Source organism: Anoplophora glabripennis, unplaced genomic scaffold, assembly GCF_000390285.2.
Source record: "Anoplophora glabripennis isolate ALB-LARVAE unplaced genomic scaffold, Agla_2.0 scaffold808, whole genome shotgun sequence".
Lineage (NCBI taxonomy): Eukaryota > Metazoa > Arthropoda > Insecta > Coleoptera > Cerambycidae > Anoplophora > Anoplophora glabripennis.
The window spans coordinates 180,381-199,207 of record NW_019416885.1 but is presented as its reverse complement, the minus strand read 5'-3'; the positions used below and the strand labels follow the sequence as shown (position 1 = coordinate 199,207).

General features: G+C 29.5%; 1 protein-coding gene across 3 annotated transcripts in view; it reads left to right on the top strand.

Moving 5' to 3' along the window:
* The window catches only part of LOC108913008 (eukaryotic translation initiation factor 4E-binding protein Mextli), a 65,876-nt gene that overhangs the window by 11,681 nt on the left and 35,368 nt on the right, over window positions 1-18,827 (top strand). For all 3 annotated transcript variants that reach the window (XM_018718463.2, XM_018718461.1, XM_018718462.2), the window contains 3 exons: window positions 12,843-12,955; window positions 13,468-13,680; window positions 15,915-16,104. In XM_018718463.2, the coding sequence (XP_018573979.1) occupies window positions 12,843-12,955; window positions 13,468-13,680; window positions 15,915-16,104 (516 nt within the window). The remainder of the gene's footprint in view (window positions 1-12,842; window positions 12,956-13,467; window positions 13,681-15,914; window positions 16,105-18,827) is intronic.

Genomic DNA, 18,827 nt, shown 5'->3' with positions numbered 1-18,827 from the left:
AATAGATGCGGCATAAGAAATGGAGTTAATAACGTAAAAAAAATTTTGTAAAATCCGTATAGTTTCCGAGAAAAAAAAATTATTGAAGTTATAGTACATTCAACCACTACTTAGCTGGACAACTGTAATCTCTAGCGTCATTCGCAATACGCGTGGAGAGCCATGTGACTCCTAATACTGAAATCTGTTGTTGCGGTAGTTTTTACCTGTTATCTGTGGTGATTACAACAGTTTTTTAGTAGTTAGTGTCAAAAATAGTTTGCGTGTATTGCAACTCAAGAGTTGATGGATATCGTTTTAATTTATGGTGAAGCAAGACAACATTTGTATTATGGTGAAGCATTTGTGTTATGGTGAAGCAAGATATCATTTGTGTTAGTTCGTAGAAAGTGAGTAAGACGGACCCAAATGTGTTTACACTTTAGTGGATAAAATTTTGAACAATTGTTGTAACATCGGGTATGTCAAATGATTTTAATATTTAAAAACACAAATTAATTTTATTAATTAATAAAGGCAAAACCAGTTGAATTTGCCGATATAAAATAGGTGCGATAAAATTCTATTTACATATTTCTTTCCTTGTAAAAGTTTTTGTCCGTTTTTATCACACCGCCATGCCGGTCGCATTGTGCGAAGTCAGGTTTTACAGTGGACCAGTTTCCAGTGCCGTGCAGAAGTGTATTTTTAAATCAATCAAGATATCACAGTTGCAGAAGTTACAGAGCCGAGCCATGAGAATTATATTAAGATGTAATAAATATACTCCCATTGATTTTATGCTATCTGCTCTTCAGTGGTTTTCTGTTAAAAATCGATTATACTACTGTACAATGGTTTTTATATATAAGCTTATAAATAATTTATTACCTTATTATTTTAACCAGTATATTATAAGGAATCATGAAATTCATGACTACTTTACTAGAGGTGCCGATAACTTCCATGTTTGGAGAATAAATTATTGTCATACAATGAATTGTCTGTTTAATGAAGGGGTTGTTAATTTCAATAGATTACCAGTAAAGTTAAAAAGATGCTAGTCACTTGTTGCATTTAAAAGAGAGCTTGTTAAATACATAAAAGTAAATAATATGTGTTAATTGATCCTTAGTTTGTCTATCGTCTTACTGTGTGCTTGTATTTATATTTAAATTTAAATTGATTTGTGTATATTAGGATATCCTATTTAATAAACAATTATTATTATTATTCAATTTCGAACTGCCCTTTTTGATTTTGATTTGTAAGGGTTCCATGTACATCCAGATTTTTTTTTGGATAAGTTCTGAATCACCCTGTATAAGAAAGATCTTCAAACCATTATTAAGAAAACAGTCCTTTAAATATATTCTAAAACCGTGCAGTGACTTCGATTTTAGTTCAAAACTTAACCTCTCATAATTTTAATCAAAAGAAAAGGACTGTTCAAAGAATAGAGATTTGTGTCTAGGCAGTTAACAACCCTTTATTAATCAATATCGGTATTGTCTACAGGGTAGTCATGCAATAATATTAGATTGTACTGTAACTTCAGTAGGTATCATTAAAGGTATTGTAAAGATAAATTTAAGTTTTTATACAATTTTTTTGTAGGGAATTCATTTATTTTATTAAAAAAAGTAGTATGTTGCATTCCAGAGATATGGATACCAATTCATTTCTTTCTTAAAATGCACCCTGTGTATTACTACATACTTTGATATCTTTAATATTAAAGGATGTATATACCCATAAGAATGTTCATAAGTGTCCTTTTATAAACTAAACACTTTCTTTTGGTCATATCTCTCTTGATGTATGTATACAGGTAGACATGTAAATCTTATATTTCTGTAATCATAAAAAAAAAACTCCAGTAGAAATATAAAATATTTTAGATGGAAAAGGTCCAGAACCAGAAGTCTGAAGCTCAAGATATGTAAATTGACAACTTATGCTAGTGGTTTAACTAGTTAAAGTAACTAGTAATTTTCTAAGCCATTAGGATTATTGAAAACTCGTTCTTAAAGCATTTGATTTTCTAATTGTATTTCAAAGAAAAAGATATCTTTTATTTCATTTGAAAAATTTGAAATTTTTGAGTTATATTTTCAGTTTATGTACATATAATAATAAACTTGTCACACAATTGAATAAATTTAAAGTGTATGTAAAAATATTTAATGCACAAAAAATATACAGGAAATATTCAAAATTTCATTTTGAATACATTGTAACCATTAGAATCCAAAAAAATCATTGGCATAAACATTTTAAATTCTTTGGGTGTTGTGCTTCCATGTTATTCTTAAATATTTTTACAACATTAATGTTTTTGAACTTTTGACATTTTATATAAAATAGTAACTATAAGTTTCTGTAAATTTTTCTAAAATGAATAGATTTTGTTTAATTACTAACCCATGTTTTTATAATTCCAATACCCTGCTCCAGAAAAATTAGTAGCTTTAGATCTCTGGTTCATTAAAACATTAAATCCAAGGAACACACCTTTGAAGTTATGACATGAACTTAAAAAACATCCCTTATAAAACATTGCAGTAATTAAATTGAGATAATATTTATTTATTTTTATAAAGCTTATATTTATATTATCCTTGAATGAGTATAATAAGAAACTAATAAGAAACTTAATTTTCAGTTTTGAAATTTTAAGCGTTAGGGTTTTCAAGGGTGCCCTCTTTAAATAAAATAATGTCATTGTTGTAGCACTTCCGGTTATACTGGAAGTCGACTTCTACTTGCTTATTTTAAATGAAACACCCTGTATATTTTTGCATATTTGTATTTTACGGGTAATTTTAGGAGGACTTGTATAAAGCTTATATGTTAACATTGAACACAACAAAGAAATCAGTTTATTACAGGTTATGCATTAAAAGCTTCAAGAAAATGAGGATTAACACGAAAACTCATTTTATGCTGTTATTAAAAACTTTACCTGTTATGTTTAAAGAATGAATTGTGATATTTGCATTAAACCATATTTTCTGATATAGCAAATACATGATAATTGAAATTATTTAGAATGTATAACAATATCTAGTTTTTTTCAGTATTAAATTAAATATCCCTAAAAACGAAAATTTAAGTTCCTGTGTTAAAAGTATACTTGTCAACTAATAGGTATTTCAGCCTCTTAAAAATCAAAGGACCTAAATTAAATAATTATTTTCTACCAATTTAATATTAAAGTTTTTTTGAAGAACATTTACTTATTAACTAGGATAAAGAGAATTGATTGAGCCTAAAATTATAAAAACATTTTAATATTTTGGTAATAATAATAAAAATAAATATGGATATGTATTTATTATTGATGTAATCTATAATTCTCCTTTTATTTCAATTAATTACTTTGCTATTAAGCTATTTGAATTGCACGAAATGTAGATACATGTAAAGAATCCTGTAGAATCAGAATATACAATCGGAGAAACAATTGAACATCAGTTTAAAAATATATAGTCAAAATAGCTAATTATGATATACGTGTTAAAAGTAAGATTTTATTTTGTGANTAAGAATGTTCATAAGTGTCCTTTTATAAACTAAACACTTTCTTTTGGTCATATCTCTCTTGATGTATGTATACAGGTAGACATGTAAATCTTATATTTCTGTAATCATAAAAAAAAAACTCCAGTAGAAATATAAAATATTTTAGATGGAAAAGGTCCAGAACCAGAAGTCTGAAGCTCAAGATATGTAAATTGACAACTTATGCTAGTGGTTTAACTAGTTAAAGTAACTAGTAATTTTCTAAGCCATTAGGATTATTGAAAACTCGTTCTTAAAGCATTTGATTTTCTAATTGTATTTCAAAGAAAAAGATATCTTTTATTTCATTTGAAAAATTTGAAATTTTTGAGTTATATTTTCAGTTTATGTACATATAATAATAAACTTGTCACACAATTGAATAAATTTAAAGTGTATGTAAAAATATTTAATGCACAAAAAATATACAGGAAATATTCAAAATTTCATTTTGAATACATTGTAACCATTAGAATCCAAAAAAATCATTGGCATAAACATTTTAAATTCTTTGGGTGTTGTGCTTCCATGTTATTCTTAAATATTTTTACAACATTAATGTTTTTGAACTTTTGACATTTTATATAAAATAGTAACTATAAGTTTCTGTAAATTTTTCTAAAATGAATAGATTTTGTTTAATTACTAACCCATGTTTTTATAATTCCAATACCCTGCTCCAGAAAAATTAGTAGCTTTAGATCTCTGGTTCATTAAAACATTAAATCCAAGGAACACACCTTTGAAGTTATGACATGAACTTAAAAAACATCCCTTATAAAACATTGCAGTAATTAAATTGAGATAATATTTATTTATTTTTATAAAGCTTATATTTATATTATCCTTGAATGAGTATAATAAGAAACTAATAAGAAACTTAATTTTCAGTTTTGAAATTTTAAGCGTTAGGGTTTTCAAGGGTGCCCTCTTTAAATAAAATAATGTCATTGTTGTAGCACTTCCGGTTATACTGGAAGTCGACTTCTACTTGCTTATTTTAAATGAAACACCCTGTATATTTTTGCATATTTGTATTTTACGGGTAATTTTAGGAGGACTTGTATAAAGCTTATATGTTAACATTGAACACAACAAAGAAATCAGTTTATTACAGGTTATGCATTAAAAGCTTCAAGAAAATGAGGATTAACACGAAAACTCATTTTATGCTGTTATTAAAAACTTTACCTGTTATGTTTAAAGAATGAATTGTGATATTTGCATTAAACCATATTTTCTGATATAGCAAATACATGATAATTGAAATTATTTAGAATGTATAACAATATCTAGTTTTTTTCAGTATTAAATTAAATATCCCTAAAAACGAAAATTTAAGTTCCTGTGTTAAAAGTATACTTGTCAACTAATAGGTATTTCAGCCTCTTAAAAATCAAAGGACCTAAATTAAATAATTATTTTCTACCAATTTAATATTAAAGTTTTTTTGAAGAACATTTACTTATTAACTAGGATAAAGAGAATTGATTGAGCCTAAAATTATAAAAACATTTTAATATTTTGGTAATAATAATAAAAATAAATATGGATATGTATTTATTATTGATGTAATCTATAATTCTCCTTTTATTTCAATTAATTACTTTGCTATTAAGCTATTTGAATTGCACGAAATGTAGATACATGTAAAGAATCCTGTAGAATCAGAATATACAATCGGAGAAACAATTGAACATCAGTTTAAAAATATATAGTCAAAATAGCTAATTATGATATACGTGTTAAAAGTAAGATTTTATTTTGTGAGTGAAGATAATGATCACGAACAAAATAAAATCACTTTTAACACGTATATCATACACTATTTTTTCTACAAAACAATCGGAAGAACTTTAAACTCAATAAAAATAAGAAATCAAAAAATACCACACAGATCGCAGTGTTTATGAACCAAAATTTTCGTAGCAACTAGAACTTAAGTATAACTCCGCAGGGAATTACAATTTCAAATTGTTCTAATTTTACTATAAATGTTAATAGTAATAACTAGTTAAAATGTTGGTTTGTACTTATTTAAAATAAAAAGTTGTTCATGTGTTTGTTAAAACGTTTTATTAATTTTCAAAACAAAATTTAAATAAACTTTGATTTACTTTTAACACTAGTGTTAAACGTAACTTACTTTTAACACGCGTGTCAAAAATTGACATTTTTAACATCAAAAATGACAATTAAAAAGCCCACTTTTAACAGTTAATTTTTTCTACAAAACTGTTAAAAGTGGGCTTTTTAATTGTCATTTTTGATGTTAAAAATGACAATTAAAAAGCCCACTTTTAACAGTTTTGTAGAAAAAATAGTGTATGATATACGTGTTAATAGTGATTTTATTTTGTTCGTGAAGTTAAGAAACTCGCTACGCTCGTTTTTTAATCATCTTCACTCACAAAATAAAATCTTACTTTTAACACGTAAATCATAAATAGCTATTTTGAGAAAAAGCAACCCATATTTTTTGCAGAAAACTATATCAGATCACATTAGAAATATTTGTGACAGTCATTTATTTGTTCAACTTCCCAGATTAACCAGAAATCAATTTCACCAGTACTTATTTTTGACAAATGTATATTTTAAATCTGTCAGATAATATTTTTTATTACGAATTCGGCAATATGCCATGCTTTTTTAAAATAGACTGTTTCATAAATCTGGAAAGTGGTTAATAAGAAATATTTGTTGCCTGTAAGATTATCATTACCAACATTATCTATTATTTATAGTAAAAACATAACATGCACTAGTAGTCATATTGTTTTGTTTTTAAAGCAAAATAAAGAAAATAGAAATTTTCATATTTGAATTAAGCCACATTTCATAAATTTGGAAAGTGTGCTCTGAAAAACAATTGTTACATGTAAGATGGAACCACCGACTTCAAATCTTTTACTAATTTTTTCAAACATAACTTGTATTAGTAGTCACATTATTTGAAATTTGGATATTTTTGAAGTATGTATTTTTGAATTATGATATAAAGGCTAAAAAACAAAAGTTTAAATGAAATGGCTCTAAATACATTATATAGGGAGCCTATTAGAACTTATTTACTATTTTTTTTTGAAAAGCGATAGTCAACAAATCAAATGGCAATATCATTTTTTTGTTATTTATTATTGTGCAGATTTATTTTCTGAATCCAACGATGTATATGATTTTGACTTTTGTAGAGCATTTATTACAGAAAAGACGACAAAATATTAATCGATACCGCATTCGGCGCCTGGTCACTAATTCATGACAAATGTATTTTAACTAATCATTTATGCCATGGAAAACAAAAAATAATACAGCAATGCAAATAAAACTCATAAGAGAATTTTGTAGTTAACATAAAAAAAACAATGCAATGAATATTAATTAAAAGAAAAACAATTTAATTAAATACATTAGCCATTATACAAAATTCAACACGAAATAACATTAATTAAACACAAAACACATTAAACGAAGAACAACAAACACAAAACAACTAAAGAAACAAATTGTATATATATATATTGTAATATTATTAAAATTTTCCCGAATGGGTTTTTTTTTCAACATTAAGAATAACATTGAGTCGATGTTTTCATTAAATTGGCGTTCTTTTCGCTCTGGTTTCTTAAGAATACCATTGTTTCTCAAATTTTCTTCAAGCCTTACAAGTCTACGTGGTTCTGGAACTTATCTGTGAGGAAATAGTTCTTTGGAAAGGCGGATTCCTGCACTACGATTTTTATTACACCGAAAGTATACCTGAATCATTTCCGTCAATTGATTATTATTACTCATATTTTGCACTGCTGAGCTTATTTCACGCTAAAATGACATTTACTTGCTTTGTTGTATTATTTTTTGTTTTCCAGGCATATGTCATTAGTAGAGAGCGGACAATGTGTGACTTTAACCCGAAGAATAGGTCAAATTTTGCTAGAGATGTGTACGCGTTCAAAAATGTATTGTGTATAAACTATGCAAAATTTAATTATTATGTATAGCAAATATATCGTATTATCCTCGCGAAGATTTGTACCCTTTATTTAAAATCCATAAATCATGTGAACAGGTTAAATAACGAGAAAATAATTAAGTTAATTTAGTTCTAAAGAAATGAAATGACACTCGCGCCCATCTCTAGTCCATCCGTCGACATCGGTTGCGTTTATCGAATTCCTATTGGTCAGAATTCAAACTGCAGCCCTGTTATGAATGGAGCGTGAGTTGGACTATTCTATCATGTGCGTCGCCTGAGGCTATTCGTTACATTGACTCCTAATTTCCAATTAAAAGAACGACACTATTTTTAACCAAATTTTATTTAATAAATATGTAGTATACAATTTCTGATATTCTAAATATTTTATAACGCCTAAAAATGTATGTACCGTGGAATTTTCGTGAATTATCACGTAAATTTTCGATGCATACCCGACACGCCACTGCGTCATGGGTAATGTATCTAGGTTTATGAATGACATATCTATGTTCAAGGTTAAAATCACAAATTGTCCGCTCTCTGGTCATTAGTCAAAATATGTTTGTTGTGAATTACCGGACCGGACACTAATAATGCGGTATTGACTAATAATTTCATGCTTTTTCTGTAATACATGTTTCACAAAAGTAAACTTTACATACATCGTTGAATTCAGAATAGAAATCTGCGCAATAATAAATTTAAAAAACCTATATTGCCATTTGAATAAAAAAAGTTATAGGCTCACTCTATAGTGTATTTAGAGCCATTTCAAATAATTTTTTTGTTTTTAAAAATGAGACTATAAATGACGGAGTTATGGCTTGTGGCGTTTTTTAGGACTCAACCTATATATGATGCAATTAAAATATTTGAGATTAGTCAACAATAAGTATTGGCAAAATTCATTTCTGGTCAAACCCAAGATTGTAATATAATCTGTTTTATTTTTTGCAAAAAATAGGGTATATTTTTTTAAAAAGTAGTCCTATGGCTATAGCTTTTTAAATTGTTCTTCTGATTGTATGTATATTCTGATTTTGCAGAAATTTTTACATTTGTACAAATTTTATCTCATTCAAATTTTTTATAAAGTAAAATGCAATGAAAAGAGATTTATGTGTCGCCCTGTATAGAATTGCATATACATACCTACAATGTATTTAAATCGTCAAAACTCTATTATGATTATTTTTCAATTAACTGCCCTTGAATTGAACCAGAAGTCTTTCCTAAAATCAAGAAATCTATCACCAAAGCAATCAATGTCCTGGAATTCGACTATAAATTAAATGATCATAAATTAATGTTTGTTATTAAATATGTTAAAAAGGCTTGGCTTCCAAAAATATAGGTTTTGTCACAAGAAACTTACGAAGTTTAAAGTGCAAAGAAGAATATGTTAGCGTTAATTTGGTATACAGGATGTATCAGCTACAGTGAATAAATTGAAAATGGTAGCGGGTATAGTTACCCACCCATAGAGATACTCAAAATTATCTCAGAAGGTTTGGATTACTTTTTAGTAGATGGCAATAAAAACAACATTATTTTTATGTAATATAATTAACAATAAACTCGATTTTCCTGAAATTAGGTCACGTGAATATCCAAGTACCTACCTGGAATTGAGGCAAAGTTTAACATTATATATCATCTTCCGTTCCCACATACTAACTTATTAAAATTATCACCCAGTTTTTTTTATGTGTACTAATTACAATAACCTGCAGAAATGATTTTCATATATTTTTTTTGTACTGAAAATACAGGGTGTGCCATTTAACACTCCCGCTGCCAATATCTCCGAAATGAAGAAATTTATTTTAGTTCTGGAAATTGGGGTTGTTAGACCCCTCGAATAGCTTCAAATTGTAGTTAGAACTGTTAGTTCAAATCTTACTGTATAGATGACGTGGCAATACTAAAAATTTTTTTGATCCCTAGAACGTGGAAATGCAGTCCATCAGAAAGATCGTTAAATTTTGATTAAGTTTTGTAATATAAAGATTTTCCTTATATCTACTTGTTTCCGGGATACGTCGACTTCAATATGCAATGTATGATATAATAGGAAAATCTATTATTTTATCTAAATCACACCGAGACAAAATATTCTTTTACAATATTGTTATAATGACTTTATTCACACCACATACTAACTAACAAACAATAACTTATAAAAAATCAAATGATCAACTACATAAAAAATAATTGTACAATGGTAAATCGTATAACTAGTATAGATTGAAAGATGCAAACTGATAAAACTGTAATTATTGAACAACTAATATGTATCATCTGTCATTGTTTTATTTTAAACAAATGATATGAGCTTATGACTGCATTTTTTAATAACATTTGATAAAATACGGTTCGTCTCTATTCCTTATAAGATTTACCATTGTACAATTTTTTTTTCTGTAGCTGATCATTCATTTTTTTTAATAATTTATTGTTTGCTAGTTAGTATGTGATGTGAATAAAGCCATTAATATTTTAAAAGAATATTTTGTCTTAGTGTGAATTAAATAAATTAGGTAATAGATTTTCCTGTTATATCATACATTGCATATTGAAGTTGACATATCTCGAAAACATGTAAATATAGGGAAAAACTTTATATTACAAAAATTACACAAAATTTAACGATATTTCAGATGGACTGTATTTCCACGTTCCAGGGAACAAAAAATTTTTAGTATCGCCACGCCATCTATACAGAAAGATTTTGAACTAACATTTCTAACTACAATTTGAAGCTATTCGAGGGACCTAACAAGCCCAATTTCCGGAACTAAAATAAATTTCTTCATTTCGGAGATATTGGTAGCGGGANGTATTTTAACTAATCATTTATGCCATGGAAAACAAAAAATAATACAGCAATGCAAATAAAACTCGTAAGAGAATTTTGTAGTTAACATAAAAAAAAACAATGCAATGAATATTAACTAAAAGAAAAACAATTTAATTAAATACATTAGCCATTATACAAAATTCAACACATTAATTAAACACAAAACACAGTAAAAGAAGAACAACAAACACAAAACAACTAAAGAAACAAATTGTAGCCGTCATTCTCTATTGTTTTCCTCTAATGCCTGTACTTTTTGAGGAATGTATGGCTTGAATTTGTGCTTTTTCTATAGTGCATGTACCTACAGTTTTCTTTGATGTTATATCTAATATTATTAAAATTTTCCCGAATGGGATTTTTTTCAACATTAAGAAGAACATCGAGTCGATGATTTCATTAAATTGGCGTTCTTTTCGCTCTGGTTTCTTAAGAATACCATTGTTTCTTAAATTTTCCTGTTATATCATACATTGCATATTGAAGTCGACGTATCTCGAAAACAAGTAGATATAAGGAAAAACTTTATATTACAAAAATTACTCCAAATTTAACGATCTTTCAGATGGACTGTATTTCCACGTTCCAGGGAACAACAAAATTTTTAGTATCGCCACGCCATCTATACAGAAAGATTTTGAACTGACCATTCTAACTACAATTTGAAGCTATTCGAGGGACCTAACAAGCCCAATTTCCGGAACTAAAATAAATTTCTTCATTTCGGAGATATTGGTAGCGGGAGTGTTAAATGGCACACCCTGTATATTAGAAAAATATTTTTTCAGTTCTGTACAATTTACTTTAATGTTCTATTACAATAGTTCCCAAAGTGTTTCAAGATGGAAAAAAGAGTTTGATTAGTTTAGTCAGATTTAACGAAAATTTGGTAGTTGACACTTTGGTTGTTGGTTGACATATCCAATAAATACATAAAAAATTGAGGGAAAGGAATGTGACCATTTAAGATAGATATAGTAAAAAACAAATATTAATTTTCAATGACTAGTACCTACCTTATAAACGAGAAAGATCAGTACATATGAAGTGATTTTCTTAAAACAGTGTGAAGAATCATCCCCTTCAATATTTTAGATTACTTACTAAACTCCCAATATATTCTGTTGGAAATGGTTTTTCCAAATAATCTAAACTGATTTAGTGAACATTATTTTTTTTGCTATAGGATAAAGGACCCCGCACAAACCTTATGGGAAATGTCTTTATGGGCCCGAAGCCCAAAACTCCACAGGTTCTGACCCATATAACCCCTAGAAATCTACCAAACCACAAGCAGGCTGGCCCACGTAACCCTGGGAATAGCGAGATTAGTCACTTATTTTTCTTGAAATAATTAAATTCTGCACCATATGCCTGCTAACCCGCCTACCCCCTAACCCACCGAGTCCCTAGAAACCACCCCTGCCATACCACAATCGGGCTAACCCACATAACCCTGGGAACAGTGAGTTTAGTTTAGTCACTTATTTTGCACAAACCACTACTTGTGGTTTGGTAAGGGTGGTTTCTAAGGGCTCCTGGGTTAGGGGGTAGGTGGGTTAGCCCGCTTGTGGTATGGAATTTAATTATTTCAAGAAAAATAAGCAATTAAACTCGCTGTTCCCAGGGTCAGATGGGTTAGTCTGCTTGTGGTTTGATAGGGGTGGTTTCTAGGGGTAGATGGGTTACGGGGTAGATGGGTTACGGGGTAGGTGGGTTAGCATGCTTTTGGTGTGGAATTTAAATATTTCAAGAAGAATAAACGACTAAACTCGCTGTTCCCAGGATCAGGTGGGTTAGCCTGCTTGTGGTTTGGTAGGGGTGGCTTCTAGGGTCTAGATGGGTTAGGGGGTAGCCAGTTAGCATGCGTGTGGTGTGGAATTTAATTATTTCAAGAAAAATAAGCAATTAAACGCGCTGTTCTCACAGTTAGGTGGGTTAGCCCGCTTGTGGTTTGGTAGGGTTGGTTTCTAGGGGTTAGGTGGGATAGGGGTTAGACGGGTTAGCATGCTTGTGGTGTGGAATTTAATTATTTCAAGAAAAATAAGCAATTAACCACGCTGTTCTTAGAGTTAGGTGGGTTAGCCTGCTTGTGGTTTGTTAGGGGTGGTTTCTAGGGGTTAGGTGGCATAGGGATTAGGCGGGTTAGCATGCTTGTGCTGTGGAATTTAATTATTTCAAGAAAAATAAGGGACTAAACTTGCTGTTCCCAGAGTTACTTGGGTTAGCCTGCTTGTGGTTTGGTACTGGTTAGGTGGGTTTATCTCTGAACCCGTGCAGTTTTGAAGACATTTGTTCAGGACACCGACATACATAACATATAAAAAATTCAGCCAATTTAACCGGAGACACTTCCCATAAGGTTTGTGTGGAGTCATTTGGTTAATGAGTAATTAGTAACAACAGTACTATTAATACATATACCTATATATTTTTTAACTTTATTACTCTTTTTAGTTGAAGATGTTCTTCAAGCAGTGGATCAGGTAGCAGCACTCCTAGCATCGAATGTTGTAGACAACAATATTTCCTACAAGGATAGTGTGATAAATTTATGTCAACATCTGAAGGTAAATGAACAACATTTTAAAAACCTCAAAAACACTTAATATTGTCCAAATGTGCTCGTTGATTCGATGAGATTTTAAATTAAGTAAATAAAATAAATTAAATTATTTAAAAGTACTGAAAATTTTAAGTAAATATCTTTGCACGAAATTGGTCGGGAAGTTGTTTTCAGAATCCATGTTTACGCACCCACACTGATATTACGTAATGACAAAAAATGTATGTACATATAATAAAAACTCGCTTTTTGTTGTACTTTTAAGAATATTTTGCTTTACACAAGCAATTAGGAAACGTAAAAATGATATTTGTGCCCAGATGTGTTTACTTAAAAAGCAGCACAGTGTTGAAGGTCAGTGAGTTTATTATATCCTTTTATTGCTGTAGATAAGACATTATCTGTGAATGTTAACATTTTTCAAGAATTTATTAAAAATGTTTTAGATTGTTATTTTATGTAAATATTTTTTATTTGTATATATTTTTAAATGGTTAATTTCTGTTTTTATTTTAGGTATATGGAGCATATCTGGAAATTCTATATAAAGAACAGCTGGATCATGCTTTTAAAATATTTAGAGACAAAGCCCAAGATGATCTACGAGTTGATATGCTTTCTCGACTACATTTGTTAGAATTAATCGAGTTACGAGCAAAAGGTTGGAAAGGTACCGATGGTATGAATTTGTATTACAGAAAAAAATTGAACCAGTGTGGCAACTTACAGGTAAAGTTATCAACTAATTATTATGAATAAATTTTTGTATAGAGTGCGTTTCAAAATATATGATGCCAAACTGAAATGAATATATAAACTTATCGGATGCTTAAAAAAAGGTACAAGTGTAATACAGTAAGGACGATTTCTTTTTAAATAATTTTAGAATATATGTCACAGGACTTTACATAATCAAGAGCAGTGGCGGTTGGTGCGGAGGGCTCTGGGGCCTAGAAATTTTCATAGTAAAAATTTTTAATTTAAAATTTAATTTACAATGTTATCTAGATAATTAAATAAATTAACCTTATGAAACTCATTAAAAAGGAAATGTTAAATTTGTAATGTACAGTGATTTTAACTCGACTCGAAAAATTCATTTGAAAAACGCTGAATATCTGGGCTCCTCGTAACTCCCCCATAAAATTGTAAACTGTTTACAGCGGTGGTCATGGTTACCGTCACCCAGCAGTGAAAGACGGAGTGGGAGTAGCGCATATTTACTATGCAGTTTGGGCTCTGTCTGGTCCGCATATAACCAAATAGTAGCTATTTATTGCTTTTTTTTCTTATTAAACGTAATTTGTTTGTGTGTGGTGTAAAATTTTGTTACCTACGTGTTGTTGTTTGCGTGTTTTTTAAAAGATTGTAAAAGATGAAAATTGAGTGGTGCGAGAAATACCAAACTTTAATGAAAAAGAAAATGAAAAGTTTATTTCGAACAAAAGCAGAATGATGGACATTCATTATAAAAAATAATGTTGAGCACATTTTCCCTCTACATATTTCACAATAGTAGTAGTAGTAATAGTAGTAAATAAAATGATTTTTTCTTCAATACTTTGTTCCTAAACTTGTCTGTCCTCCATGGTATGGAAGTTGAGAGCTGCCACTGATCAAGAACAATAATCTCATGGAAGAATATCTTTTTTTAAACAGAATGTCTACATCTATGGGTTTTATTAAACTTTATATGTGTATTTGGAATGGCTGATCTTTTTAAACAAAAATCTGTTCTAGCAAAATTGTCTTAAAATTATTGGTTTCTGAGTAAATGACGTGAAACCAAAATTTTAGTGGAAATGAAAAATGTTATTATTTTTAATGAATTTGATAAATTTATAATAGTGTTATTTATTTGAAAACAGGAATTTAGAAACAAATAAACATAATACAGAAGAATATAGTAGTAAGAAGAAATTAAAGTTGTTCTGTTCGACATAATAATTGGCATTTCTGTAATAATGACCTTGAGTTTGACAAATGCAGTGGCATATTGGACACAGAAGCATTTTGAATTTGTTGTATTAATTCCTCCTTCGAACAGAATATTCATAAATGTTTACAAGGCACAGAACTGTAGGGCTTAGACAATCAACATTGCAGGGCTGGTACTGTTAACTAAATCTTGGTGTCACCAATATTAATGATTTGTTTCCAATGAACAATGACAAACTGTTACGTTTACCCTTGAAAATTAATTGGCAACAAAATGTAGAATGAATCGTTTGTAGATAATTTTTAAGGGAATATCAAAAAAGGTAAAAAAAATGATCTTGTGTCTCGGTTAGGAAGCAATTTCCAACTATATTTACATGAACATTTTCGTTCAAAATCAAATCTATCTACTGACAAAGTTGGTACTTTTAAAAAGGGAACAACATGTACATTTCAAATAAGATGTAAAAGGGTCCCACCATCAATTTTCTTACTGTTTTCTTATTTTAATAGGTAGGTATACTTAATTTATCAGTAAAATATAAAAGCAATATATATATCTACTTATTATCAAAATTACATTTTCTTTGTCGTTTGAGATATTCTTTTAGAAAAATATATTATTTATTAAAAAGTGCAACAGCAAATACTGGATGGTACTCTGCATCTCCACCTTTACCTGAAAAAAAAAAAATGTTCTTCATAAGGTTATTGCAAAGTCGTGCCAAACTTCATTTGGATTTCATACGTGATTCTATAATAAAAAAGGAAGTGTTTTTGTTTATCACCCTGTACCTTTTTTATTAAGTGTGTCGTATTCATAGGTAACTTTTTATATAAAATGACATTTTATATCTTTCGCTTCGGTTTGGTGCCATATTTTCGAAAAACACCGTGTAAAAAAAAGCAAATTATCTTGTAGAAATTTCAGATATTGTGGAGGCAGCTGGGATATCTTTCCCAAATAATAATAAAAAAATTAATTAATTAATATTCATGTTAATTTTTAAGTAAATCTTTTACAGATTGAAATGTCTGATTCAGTATCCAGTTTGAACGAATCTCTCAGTTCTATGATAATGTCCTCATCACCTCCTCTTCTTGGCCCAGGAGAAATTATTAAACCATCTGGAAAGTTTAGCAAACCAACAAGAATACCTGGTAAAAAATATTGTAAAGATGAAGTGGTTATACGTAATGCTGACTCCGGAAAAGGTATGTGTTTGAAAAAAAAATTGATTTTTTCTCATATTTTGAGTACCTATCTTGGATGGATTATCTTGAATATTTGCTAACCCATAGTCTTTTAGGTGGTAATTAGGAATATGATAACTGTATTGTAATCACTTCTAGGGGGCGCTTGTTATACTTTCCTGTCAGTGTGGAAATATGTCTAACTTTCTTCTCTTCTGTCTGAATTTTCTAAATAAAACAAATACTTGGTAAAAGTTGCTGAACTCAGCTGTTTTAGAATTACACACCATTAAGATTTTAGAGATTTTAAGCCAAAATTAAATTAAATAACATCAAACAAAGTAGTCTGTAATGAAATTTTACGAATTAATACAAAAACAATAAAAGGGAAACGATAGAAAATTTTAATAGACATAATTATGAAATTACCAACTATGAACGGATCTCGAAATGACCACCATTGTGTCCAGCTTTACAAGCTCCAAAAATGGCTTTTTGTAAATTTTTTTGAAGAAAGAAAAACAGTTGAACTTAAACGAATGAATATAAATTTTTAGGTATTTTTGTACATACATCAAAGATGCAAACAAATTTTTTCCATAAAATTATAAAATATGGCACATGATCAGCCGCTTCCTGGAGTGCCTTGCCACCAGAAGATTCTTGGACTGCCTTGCCACTGCAGTCTCTAATTGTCGGAAAAAATCCAGATCGTAATTCTTGTCAGCAATGAAAAATCAAAATGATTTTTTAATCTGCTATATTTTTCTTCTGGGTAAATTAAGAAAAGGCGGAGAAGAAGCGTGGAATTATAATTTTTTTCAGTTTGAAATGAAATGTATTTAAAAAAAAATTAACTAAAATTATTTAAAAATTTTTTTTTACATTCTTTTTAGTTTAGCTGGAAAAAAAAATTAAAAATTTTATATTAAAGAGAATAGGTTTTCGTTTGGTTCAATAGGTTTTGTAGCTTTTTTCAGTTTGAAATGAAATGTATTTAAAAAAAAATTAACTAAAATTATTTAAAAATTTTTTTTAACATTCTTTTTAGTTTAGCTGGAAAAAAAATTAAAAATTTTATATTAAAGAGAATAGGTTTTCGTTTGGTTCAATAGGTTTTGTAGCTTTTTTGCTATTACACCTGCCAATTTTAAAAATGTGTAATAATGGAAACTGGAGATAACACAATTTAATGTTTTCAGTAGAAGAAAATATTATTAATTGGTTACTTATACCAATGATCTGTTAATCAGCTATTTCTGTGCTATATAGTAGCCCTTCTGCTTATTCAAATAACTCGTTCAGCTGCATTTGCTCAAGTTTACAAGCCGTTCGAATCTGCTTGCCGCTGTATATCTGGCGCTGGTTCTCCCTCGTGATTTGTTACATGTCGGTGATATCGGCAAACATCTTTCATTGCTGGCCAATATTCAAGTACATCGTGATTCAAATTGCTGAATAGTCTTCGTTGAACATACCTGCATCCATGTAGGCGGCAATTTCAATGATTTTTTGGCTGGAATGCAAGTGATTTGAAGCCATGCGCCATATTGTTGCATTAAACAAGTTCTTGGGCTGTTCCATCTGTACGCCTAAATATTGCATTAAAAGGCCGTTTATAAATCGGCAGGACGTGTTTCTCTATATCTTCGTCAATCACTCAAACACCATGTTTAATGGTGTCATCATTTATGGTTTTAGCTTTACGCCATTTGCACCAGCTGTCGGCACCCGCTGGACATTTTTCATGCCTCGGTGATTTATCTGTTGAACAATAATGATCCAGAGTTGCAATTATAACTTCTTTCATTTCATGAACAGGAATCCACACTTCTCATCACCAAGCCATTGTAAATTTTTAGCATTTCTTCCTATATTTTGAAGTTGCATACCCATTCGTTTTTGTATGTGTCCCACATACTCAATTTTTGTAACAGAACAATCGTTGCCATATAGGTTCTTTTTCAAAATACCCGTGAAAGTTTTTGAATTGCCAGCACCAATATTTCATGCCAAATTTTTTGTCAGATCTCAATAATATTTCGATGATTTGAGGAGCATGTTTCTTTGTAATTTTCATACCACTCTTCAAACATGTCATCATCTAATTATTTCTTCTTTAAATTTTTACAAAAAAGTTGACTATTTTGCCTCTGTACTACTCGATGAGAGTTGTTACACCATACAATGAAGTGGAGCCGTGTTTTTTCCTTTGCTTTCCCACACTTCATTGACAGTTTTCTTAGTTACCATTTCAAACATCGATGACGACACCAAGTGAAGGTGCTGCACTCTCTGGTTGTAGGTTGATTTTGTCAACCTTTGAAACGAACATGATTCGTCTATTTCGTATCCAGTGTGTTTATTAATGGCCTGGAATATATTTCTCTGCCACAGCATAATATGTTTTCAGTAGATTTTTAGCTTTTATTATAGAAGTCATTAGCCCAACTTTCATCATTCTATTCGTCAAAAACATCTGATTCTTGATGCCTACACATTGTGAGAGCATCACTGCAAATTATTCGAAAGATGGAAAATCGACCTCCGATCGGGCTGCAAAGACTTGTAAACATAAATTCTATTTTAAGAATTTTGGCACAACTGGAAATTTTGGAAATTAAATTACGGCTTTTAATTTCTGGTGGTGATCTAAGGAAAAAGATCTCTTCTATTTTATTTGAAGAAATGTATCTTTTTCCAGTTATATTATTATTTTTTAACTTACAAGCACTTTAATGAAT